The 12,251-nt window shown below is 38.7% G+C and overlaps 1 protein-coding gene across 1 annotated transcript in view; it reads right to left on the reverse strand.

The window, feature by feature from the left end:
* LOC129451983 (anosmin-1) overlaps window positions 1–12,251 on the reverse strand; it is a 52,808-nt gene that overhangs the window by 19,213 nt on the left and 21,344 nt on the right. The window contains exons 3-4 of the mRNA XM_073854731.1: window positions 4,021–4,083; window positions 3,632–3,854 (exon numbers count right to left, since the gene is read on the reverse strand). Coding sequence (XP_073710832.1) covers window positions 3,632–3,854; window positions 4,021–4,083 — 286 coding nt within the window. The remainder of the gene's footprint in view (window positions 1–3,631; window positions 3,855–4,020; window positions 4,084–12,251) is intronic.

A 12,251-nucleotide genomic window follows, 5' to 3' on the forward strand; every position in this document is an offset into this window, starting at 1 on the left:
ACATAAAACTTCTGCCTCCACATTCTGCTCACTTCAATTTAACCTTCAAAGCCATTATAAACTCCTCCATATGTCATAAATTAAAGATTTATTGAGTACAATGCTTTGGGAGAAAGGAGAGAATGTTCTGCCCTGTGATTGGTTACGGCTGTGACGAAGAGTTCACTGTTCTGCTCAGTGATTGGTTACGGCTGTGAAGAAGAGCTCACCGTTTTGCTCTGCAATTGGTTACGGCTGTGAAGAAGAGTTCACCGTTCTGCTCTGCGATTGGTTACGGCTGTGACGAAGAGTTCACCGTTCTGCTCAGTGATTGGTTACGGCTGTGAAGAAGAGTTCACCGTTCTGCTCTGCGATTGGTTACGGCTGTGACGAAGGATAGTTCACTGTTCTGCTCAGTGATTGGTTATGGCTGTGACAAAGAGTTCACTGTTCTGCTCAGTGATTGGTTACGGCTGTGAAGAAGAGTTCACCGTTCTGCTCTGCGATTGGTTACGGCTGTGAAGAAGAGTTCACCGTTTTGCTTAGTGATTGGTTATGGCTGTGACGAAGAGTTCACCGTTCTGCTCTGCGATTGGTTATGGCTGTGACAAAGAGTTCACTGTTCTGCTCAGCGATTGGTTACGGCTGTGAAGAAGAGTTCACCGTTCTGCTCTGCGATTGGTTACAGCTGTGAAGAAGAGTTCACCGTTCTGCTCTGCGATTGGTTACAGCTGTGAAGAAGAGTTCACCGTTTTGCTTAGTGATTGGTTATGGCTGTGACGAAGAGTTCACCGTTCTGCTCTGCGATTGGTTACGGCTGTGACAAAGAGTTCACTGTTCTGCTCAGCGATTGGTTACGGCTGTGAAGAAGAGTTCACCGTTCTGCTCTGCGATTGGTTACGGTTGTGACGAAGGAAAGTTCACTGTTCTGCTCAGTGATTGGTTACGGCTGTGAAGAAGAGTTCACCGTTCTGCTCTGCGATTGGTTACGGCTGTGAAGAAGAGTTCACCGTTTTGCTTAGTGATTGGTTACGGCTGTGAAGAAGAGTTCACCGTTCTGCTCTGCGATTGGTTACGGCTGTGACGAAGGAAAGTTCACTGTTCTGCTCAGTGATTGGTTATGGCTGTGACAAAGAGTTCACTGTTCTGCTCAGTGATTGGTTACGGCTGTGAAGAAGAGTTCACCGTTCTGCTCTGCGATTGGTTACGGCTGTGAAGAAGAGTTCACCGTTTTGCTTAGTGATTGGTTATGGCTGTGATGAAGAGTTCACCGTTCTGCTCTGCGATTGGTTATGGCTGTGACAAAGAGTTCACTGTTCTGCTCAGCGATTGGTTACGGCTGTGAAGAAGAGTTCACCGTTCTGCTCTGCGATTGGTTACAGCTGTGAAGAAGAGTTCACCGTTTTGCTTAGTGATTGGTTATGGCTGTGACGAAGAGTTCACTGTTCTGCTCTGCGATTGGTTACGGCTGTGACAAAGAGTTCACTGTTCTGCTCAGCGATTGGTTACGGCTGTGAAGAAGAGTTCACCGTTCTGCTCTGCGATTGGTTACGGCTGTGAAGAAGAGTTCACCGTTTTGCTTAGTGATTGGTTATGGCTGTGACGAAGAGTTCACCGTTCTGCTCTGCGATTGGTTATGGCTGTGACAAAGAGTTCACTGTTCTGCTCAGCGATTGGTTACGGCTGTGAAGAAGAGTTCACCGTTCTGCTCTGCGATTGGTTACAGCTGTGAAGAAGAGTTCACCGTTTTGCTTAGTGATTGGTTATGGCTGTGACGAAGAGTTCACCGTTCTGCTCTGCGATTGGTTACGGCTGTGACAAAGAGTTCACTGTTCTGCTCAGCGATTGGTTACGGCTGTGAAGAAGCGTTCACCGTTCTGCTCAGTGATTGGTTACGGCTGTGAAGAAGAGCTCACCGTTTTGCTCTGCGATTGGTTACGGCTGTGAAGAAGAGTTCACCGTTCTGCTCTGCGATTGGTTACGGCTGTGACGAAGGAAAGTTCACTGTTCTGCTCAGTGATTGGTTATGGCTGTGACGAAGAGTTCACCGTTCTGCGCTGCGATTGGTTATGGCTGTGATGAAGAGTTCACCGTTCTGCTCAGTGATTGGTTATGGCTGTGATGAAGAGTTCACCGTTCTGCTTAGTGATTGGTTACGGCTGTGACAAAGAGTTCACTGTTCTGCGCTGCGATTGATTACGGCTGTGACGAAGAGTGAAACCAGTCTACACACATACTGTGGTTGTACTTATGAAGAGCGGAACAGTGAAGTGTGCAGGTGTAAAGTGTGTAAAATATGTTTGTGGCCTGTGTGTGAATATAACAAGATCTGTTTGTGTGTGAACTGATCTCTGACATCTGAATACACTGACAAACGTGGATAAGTTTAAAAGAAGTCAATTCTCAACAGGGAATGATGGCTGCAGATACAACAGCTGTAGTGGATTGTGTTGTGGTTTCACATTTAGATCATGTGTGTGTGTTACGCCTGTTCAAACCCCAGACCTCTGTTACAATCCCAAATCACTCCTTCAGTAACCACCTTCAGTACTGGAAATAATAAACTCACTCCAATCACAACCATACACACATCTACAGATCAGGAGAAAGTGTTCATCATCTTCCAATAAACACACTTACGCACACACGTGCGCACACACACGCACGCGCGCACACACACAGGTGCAAATCATCTTCTCCAAAACAAACAGCAAAGGCTCTGCTGCTAAACTGACAGATCTGCCTGTGGAAAAGTATTTAAGACATCAGAAAAGCACTCTTAAATTGAGGGTTTGAAAAAATTTGGCCAAAAGAAGTTTTCTTAAAAGGCAAAACATGCTTTCACAAAGCTTCTCTGGACGCTCTTCAAGTCCTTTTCATTAATGTTTTAAAACATCTCTTCTCACTTAGTAGCCTACTGTGAATAATTCTGTGAGAACTATAATTCTTCAACAGACTCCTGATCTTCTGCAATCTTTAACTCAGTCGGAACAGAAACGATTCTTTCGTAACGCAAGGCCGTGGATGAAGAAACGCTGTCAGCGATGATCTTTGAACATTGAGAAATCAAGAGGCGCAGCTGTGTCACAAAGCTGCTCTGTATTTCAGATGAAATGAACGAAGCCCAGAGACGTCAGGGACCAATCCTCAACATCTGTCTCTCTGTCCTCGCATCTCACAGTAAAACGAAGGACAAACGGAAACGTGCAAAGTTACGACTGCCCACCTGCGAGAACATCTGAGAGCGATCGGAGCCGCGAGCGACCGTCGATGCTCAATTTCTCCTTTTAATAGCTTCCAGCATCATCAACGATCATCAACTCAATTGAATCTGGGCCTCACCGATGCAACAGCGAGAAACAATTACACTTTTGACACAGCGATCATAATACAAATTTTTCTCTCGAAGAGTGCTGATTGGGTTTGGATTTTAATAAAAGGCTTTGCCCGATGAAGAGAAACCAGCAAATCTGAGATTAATAAAGATTCCCAAAGACGAATCACAAAGTGTCCTTTATTTGACCGGCAATGTTAAGAAAGCAGAAAGCATTTCGGCTTATTGCACAATTATGCAAAACCTTTTGAAAAACAGATTGAAGTGGTTTAACTGGAGTCACTATAAGTGGTTAAGCACTGAATGCGGAGTTTGTACCTTTATAGAGATTCTTTGGCACCTGGCACGTGTGTCCACATCCATTAGGGCAGCATTTCTTCAGTGAAGAGCATTCAGCATCTGACTCACAGCTCTCCACGCATGCCGCTGCGAATCCGCTGGCACGATCTGGTGCCGGACAGTCGCCTTGTTTCTGAGTCTCTACAGAACGCAAAAACTCACAACTCGTGAGACACTCGTAGTGCTTCTTTGGAAAATGTGTCTGAAAAACAGAACAGAACAGATTGCGTTATTCAAACATACTGTATATAAGCACTGCTAGTCGCAGCACTTAACTTTGGGAACACAGCAGCTCATAAATCATCTGACGTTGTGTCTTTGAGATTTTCCATTGATGCAGAGGCTGCTGGGAAACACCGGTGACGTACCTCACACAGATCCTGACACTGGTTCTCCTGAATGTCCCATGATGCCATGCAAGGTTCCAGACACTAAGAGACAAATGAGAGGAGTCAGTCAGGCTCTTGGTTTATTAAAGGCGTTCTAAGCAAATCTGTGTGTTGATTTTTGAAATGTGTTTTCAAACAAACTGAGCGTAGTTAACTCCGCCCCGTCCCCCTCCCTTCCGTGCTTTCATGAACGCGCCCAAACCCAACACCAAAAATCCTTCTTGGCGTTTTTTGGTTAGTATACTTTGTTATGGTTTCTGGTGTAGGTTTGGCCAGTTTGTTATTATTGCAGTTTGTGGAGGCTGGGCTGTCTACAGAGATCGCGTTTTTTTACAGTTTGATCAGCGGACAGGAAGCAAGCAGATAGTGAGGAGATGTTTGCTGTATGTAACAAAAAATGTTTTATGGTCTAAAACACGTGAATTCGCTTAGAGCACCTTTAAACAGGGACAACATACAGGGTCATTCCTAATGATGTTTGGACGTTACATTTCTTCCAAGAAAGCCATTTGCTTATGTTGTTATTGCTGAAACCGTCTATAATATACAAAGTTTTCAAAGGACCTTTAAAGTAATGTTGCTCAGAGGTGGCACATGCATTTATACAGCATTCAGTTGCATTTGTATAATGTGTAATGAGATTTAAAACTCTAAAATGATGAATATTACACTTAAAAAAAATGTGTTCATTCAACTTAATTAAATCAAGGAAAACTCTTCCACGAAATTAGTTTAGGCTTGTACAACAAGAATATAATAAGTTTAATAAAAAAAAATATCTTTTGTTGCGCCAACTTAATAAATACTTTTTATGGTCATAAAATATCTTGTTCAATAAACGTAGTTCAGTTAAGGAAAACTTTTTCACGCAATTAGTTCTGGTCTGTTCAACAAGGAGAAAACAAGTTAATTCAAACAAAAAATGTCTTGTTAAACCAACTGTCAGTGTCTATATCATGCTAATTAGCATAAGCACATGTTAGCATGCTGCTAATAATAATAATAACATATGATAGATTAGATGAGCATCTGAGAATAGACTGATCTCCAGACAGTCATTAACACAGTAAGTATGTCACATCCACAACTTAACCACAATCACCACTCTTCTGCATTATGGTAACCAAACAATTAAAAAATATATAACACAAACTCTTCTAAATCAATAAGATAAATGACATTAAACACTATAAAGTCTTTCTCTTACCGAGCCCCTAAGATGATATTGGAGTAAAAAAATCTAAAGGTTAGTTTCATGTGCTCACGGGAAACCTTCATGTGCAGAATTTTATTTTTAAGTTTAGTTTCGCGTGCACACGTGAAACTATCGCGTGCGCACATGAAACTATGGCGTGCGCAGGTGAAACTAACGTGAAACTTAATTTTTGCTCCATGTCCCATTAGGGGCTCCATATTCTCTTTACCTAAAAATTTATAAAATAACACTTAATTCTAAAAATGACTCTCCAAAGGCAGTTGCCTGCAAAGCATGCTGGGAAATACAGATCCACGGCCCAGTTAATAATATCAACAAAAATCTTTCATGTGGTCCCAACATAAAATTATTAAGTTAATGTTATTTTTTATTTTAAATTTAAATTTGAGTTTCAACTTATGCCGTCGGGAAGACGTTACAGGCAACCACGAGTAATTAGGAAGGTTTACCAATTATCCTTTGTGCCAAATGCTGTCAAGATTTTAAATTGCAATGATTGATGTGTATTTTTTATATTCACCCTTTTTATTGTATTTTATGTGTTATGTGTTGTTGTATTGATGTATTGTGAAGCCAGAGACAAATTTCCAATATGTGGACAAGAAAGTAAAGGAAAGTAAAAGTTGATTGTACATGATAAAATTGTGACAAAAAATGTGTTGTATTAACTTGTTTCATTTAAGTAAATTGGGCAAAGTGTAAAAATATTTTTGAGTGTAATATTAATATTAATTAAAATATTATTTGGGCCTGGTTTTACAGACAAGGTTTAGCTAAAGCCAGGACTAGGCCTTAGTTCAAATAAGATGTTTAAGCATCTTTCATAAACATGCCTTAAAAAAGACGCCACCGGTGTGTATCTTGAGATAAATCAGTTGGACGGGTATATTTTAAGAGCCGTCAGCACAAGTTATTTTCAGTTGAGACAGCTCAAACATGTGTTTTAGTCTAGGACTAGCCTTAAAGGGTTAGTTTACCCCAAAATGAAAATGTTATCATAATTCACTTACCTCTGTGTCACCCAAGGAGGAGGACAAATTGTTGAATAAAATCATTTGTTTTGTTTTCTTTGAGCACAAAAGTGTTTTCGTCACTTCATTTTATTATTATTGAACTACTGATGGCACATGGACCTTTTGGGCGATGTCTTACTTTCTTTTATAGGCTTGATTGTGTAAATCAAACTGCAGTCTGTGGGACAAACATGGCTTATATCTAAAAATGTGTTCTGAAGACAATCAAAGGACGACACAGGGGTAATGATTTATGATCAAATTGTTATTTTTGGGGTGAATTAACCCTTAAGCCTTGTCTGTGAATTGATCCTCTTTATGACAGTATCCTCTATACTATAAGGTGGATCATTAACTTGGTCTGTTTTTTATGCAGCATCATTGAGACTTCAATGAAAGACTTTCTGAGACGTCTCTATAGTAACATGAACTTCTTCGTCCGGCTGACACACGACTACAGCATCTCATACTGAATTACACTCAAACACTTCACTGTCACTTAAAATCACCGCTCACCTTTCTCAGCCGAATAAAAACACGAGATTAGTTTGTTCTCTCTTGGAATTTGTGGCACAGATGTTGCGTATCATGACAAATCATTCCTTACAGATGCATTAATGTAAGAGAGAGCCGCAGAAAAACGTCCATCAGCGCACAGCTCGGTTTCTGTACCGCTGCTACTGGGTCGAACCCAAACCACACCGTCACAGCCAAACCAAAACCACTCAGACCTTTTCAATTTCAATCCGCTCATATATGAGAGATTCAGTGAGCGATGTAGCACATTAACTGCAGGACAGACGTTTATAAATGAAACCACATAATAGAGAAAAGAACCTGTGACACATGCCACGATAACAATGATTCGATGAATATTCACATGAAGAAATACAAATTAATTTACTCAATGTTACATGTAAGTGCAAAGCGGTGAAGAGCTATTGCTTGAGTTTCAATAAAAACACACATCAGCTGTTTGCAAGCATTTACATTCACGGTACAGAAGAAACATCTCACAATGTGTTTCACGAGAAGATGCAAACACTTGAGTCATCTGTGAAAACATTACTGATATAAAAACAAACGGATCTGACAGAAAGTGCTGATCCAGAGATTTGAGGACTTTATGAGATTATAATGAGATCATTAGGGAGTGTTATCAATATTCAGCCTTTGGCAGTCAAACATTTATTTGCTGTTAAATGAAGTGTAAGGACTCAACACATGTTGGGATCTCAACACATTCACTGCCGGTCTGTAACTAAAGCAGGTTAGTTTGAGAGCTTCTGGACTTCATTCTCTGAGTAAAATCATCTTTGTCACATCACAGACTACACAACAATACTATGCATTCTGAAGTGAAATCTTTACATATTGTAAAAGCGCAAAAGAACTGGTTAATAAAGGTTTAATTTCATCCTTTAATATAAGTGAATATGTATTTGTTTATTTGTTGTTGGGTTTTCAAAAAAATAGCATGATCCAGGTTTTTATTACAGTAACTACCACTTTCATATCATGGCTTATTTATTTTGAAAATAATGAATAATGTTAATTCTCATCAAGATCTAATGTTGAAGATGAAAATGACTTTATTAATCTGTTAATTTATTTTTATCCGATTAGTTGATTAATTGAAAAAAAATAGGCTGATTAATTCGATTATGAAAATAATCATTAGTTGCAGCCCTAATCCTATCTCATAGAATCTATTCTATCTATAAACATTTTTCACATATTACAGTAAAATGACTGACATGAAAGCGTATTATTTTTAAAAGCTAAAAGAGTTTACATTAGGGATGCACCAATGCATCAGCCCAGGTAATCAGGTCACAATATGTCCTGATAAGTTTTAGGATTTCACAACATAATAATTTAAAACAATAACTAAAAAGCAAAACTATCTGTATCAATCAATATCTGTAAGTAATTGAATATCTGTATCAGCGTTCGGCACAAACATTTTGTATCTGTACATCTCTAGTTGACATCATAAAGGTAAAAAACTATCCAGTAATATGATTATAAGGTATAAAATAAAGTTTATTTACCTAGAGAAACTAAAAGAAAAGGTGTTTTCTTGTTTAAACAGAATTGTTTTCATTGTAAGTAACAATAGATCAGACGTGAAGCCCACAAACATCACAACATTCAGTAGCAGAAACATCAACTCAAAACTCTCTGTATAACAAACAATACAATTAAAATCCCACAGACATTTAAATGTTTACCACATCTGAGTCTGGATTTGTATGGTTTAGGTTTTGTGTGAGATGTGTTTAAAACACCAGAACCACAGCAGCAGTAACAGATACACATCACCGATTAATAAACCTTTTCATTCATCACATCTGTCTCAAACACTGTGATGATTTATGCCTTCAATCTCAAATGTAAAAGATTTCAGTCCGACACAGAGATATTTAAATGTACAATATGGCTAAAAAGATGTTTCTATATTTACACAATATTAAAATGGCTTTTAAAATGCACTTTTCAATCATCAGTTTCAGGTTAGGGTTGTGGAAACATTGAGCTTTTAAAAATATGAAATGAATAATGTTTGTTTTTGTTCGATGTGTTTTTTCCTCTGTTGCCATGTGGCTGTTTTATTGGACTTATCTGACTTCAGATCAGACAGACATTTCAAAATGTGTGAACCTCAAGAAATGTTTTGTGAGAAACGAAAGGAATTGCCGAGCCTGATTGGTTTATTTTACAAAAACAGTTTGGTGTTGCTTTTCATGTAAGAGGAAGATTGTATAAATATGTGGTCAAATAAATATGAGGAAGGCGACAGCTGAGGTAACACAACCAAGAGAGAGAAAGTGTGTGTGGAAAAAACATCGCTTGAGTTAATGGAGCGTGAGACGCTGAAAATACTGCCTGAGGCGGCTTTATAATACAAAACTAGAGAATCAAACTCTGTCAGATGAATGAAAAGACAGAAAGACTCCAGGTGTGTTTACTCAATAGGGTGCGTGCGCTGTGAAGAAAGACATAAGACATTTTTAAGAAGTCTATTATCTCATAAGATTACACACATCACCATCTGTATTTTCACATTACTGTGTCTCTTCACTCTTAAATCACGTAAAGCAGTCCTGAGATCTCAGAAAGAGATTTACCACGGTAAAAACAGTAAGGGTGAGCAGGGCACAAACTAATGCGGGGTTAAGACGGCTACTTTACATATTTCTACAAGGCTGAGCAATCTGTGCTTTTTGGTCATTTTCTCTTATACAAGGATGTTTAGATGAAGGATGATGGATGGATGAATGTGTGGATATCTATCTATTATAAGCAGATATATAAACAATATCCACCTTTAGTATATAGACAGAATTTGATTGAATTATTTGTGTTTAAACTAAATTTTCTAGCAGGTGTTACAACAAACCCTCTGTTTGTTACAATGAAGCCCACCTATTGGTAACGTCTGCACTCCTGTCACTTTCAGTGTAATTGTATGATAACAGTGTCACCCAAACTTTAAGTGTTCATTTGTAGCAGAGATGTGTGTGTTGATTGTGTAAAAAATTATGAATCTAACTTAAATATTTTTTGAACGATAGAGACAAAGTCAAAAAGCGTTACTTTCTGCCCCGCTCTCTCCTACAACTGAATCTTAACCAGTTGGCACACAAGTTCAAGACAGTCAAAGGTTAGTCACACCCATTTAGTCTGACACAAAACACACAAACCCATCCATCATCACCAGTCTTGAATCGGTTTGACTTGACTTGCCAGCAAACTTCAAAGCAGTGTAGTTGGTTTGTGAGCGTGGTAATGTTTACACTGAAGTGTGGTGATGAGGTCATGGTGACTTCACAGAGCTCCAGCAGATCTCCTAATGATGATCACAGAGAAACTTTCTTCTGAAGAAACACGAGCCGGCTCTGCTTAGTGTTGCGTATGACTGAGCGCATATGTGTGTCATTGATCAGACTCTGAAGGATTTACACACGTGTTCGTATGCATATCAAACATGATCACGTCCACATATATACACATTTACCGCAAAATCATAAACTACCCACAATTTGAGAAGATGAATCTTAACATCAAACAGCCACTGTGCAGACGATGCTGAAGAATCAAATAATGTGGAGAACCTGAAGGATTTTTCTGAGGAACTCATGATACACAAAATATTGAACACAAATAGCATTTATCTTCTGCACTACAGCTGATATAGTGAACTAAGGTTGGGTGATAAACCGGTAGAAATTTGTCAAGCTGTAGAGATTTTGGACTATCGTCTTTATTGAGGTTACACGCTCACTTCACATTGCTGTGCATGTGGTCATGAAAACATAATGTTTGCATGCAAATTTAAGCACCGTAATTTTAAAACAAATGATTTTAGGCCATTGAAACACAAACAACTGTGCTACATGCGCGACGCGTGCTATTTATGCTGCCTACACACCAAACACAAAGCATCGCGTTCCTTGCACTCAATTACTCACGGGATTAAACTTTGTGTCATGCTAATTTTTTGCTCAAGTTAAAGGAGCGGTGAATCAAAAACTCAATTTTAACTTGATAATTTGTTATATAAGAGGTCATCATACTTGAATGAACATCCTGCAAGTTTCAGAACTGAAAACGTCTGTGCTACTGAAATATAACCGTTTTTGGCACCAAGCCAGCTAAACACTCCAGTCTAAAATTCGGAAATCTATGACGTCAAAGTAGAATTGGAACACCTCCCCATAACCAAAAGGACACGTCTACTTTTGTAGCCCCGCCCACAGCTTCGCGTGACACACGTGTGTCTCAGTAAGTAAACATGTCTTTAAAGATTGACAAATTTAACCAAAATGACTTTTTAAATACATTTTTTCTGAGCGACTTTTATTTTGACGCGGTGATCTGTTATGATACCATGGAAACGCATTTTCTGTTGTGGAAGAACCGCGTGGGAACAACACAGAAGCTAAATACTTCAATTCGGAGGCTTGGAACATAACATTAGCAATATGCGTGGATAAAGTTTGCTTTTGAAGAAGTTCCAGCTCGTGTGGGGAGCGTTTGTTAACGTTGTGTACACGGATTCATTTGTAAAGAAGTCGATGCTGGATTTGCAGAGAGACTGTGATTGAAGCACCACTTATATTGGATCTGACAACAATGACACAGCAGTATAATACACAGTAAGACATTTTACTTTATTTAAGTTACTGCGTTTCACTATTGCTTAAGAGATCGCTTGATATGTCCTGTTGTAACATCCGTGTCTAAACATGTTTGTTTGACTGTTTTAATTTACTAAAAACATTAAACGATTAATAAAGGTACAACACTTAACAATATGACTGTAATTTAAAGGTAGAAATATACAAAGGTAGTGATAAGGAAGGATTTATCAGCCGCAGTTTAGATTCTGATGCCCGTTGACTGTGTTGTATACGGTAATTTAGGCAAGTTCTGTTTGAAAGGTCAAACACTCAACAAAGCTTATTTTTTTATCATATAACTGTGGTATGTAACATTATGTGAATGTAAAAGCAACCTCACAAGCACAATAGAAATATACAAAGTTATTGATAAGGATTTATTAGCCGCAGTTTAGATTCTGATGCACGCTTACAGTGTTTTATACGGTAATTTAGTTACGTCGAGTTTTGTTTCTACTTTAATATACGCATTGTCATTTATGTGTATCATGTTTAGCACCCAGAATCTTTTGTGGCTCAAACATATTTGTGTTCGGCTGCTATTTTTATCACATTAATGTTTTTAAAACATTTCCCCACATGTAATGACTGGGAATGAAACTGTCCAATCATAGCAGTGGGTGTTTACGTTCAGGTCTTCAATGCGGCCCGCCCCTTCAAACGAACAATTTCTCCAGAGAGCCACTAATCCATGTTACAAAATAGCCTATTACTTATTGCTTTTGATGTTTTTGAATGTAAAAACCATGCGAACATCATAAGTAGACATCAGACAACAGTATAAAACAATAAAAT

This window comes from Misgurnus anguillicaudatus, chromosome 17 (assembly GCF_027580225.2).
Source record: "Misgurnus anguillicaudatus chromosome 17, ASM2758022v2, whole genome shotgun sequence".
NCBI classification, from domain to species: Eukaryota; Metazoa; Chordata; class Actinopteri; order Cypriniformes; family Cobitidae; genus Misgurnus; species Misgurnus anguillicaudatus.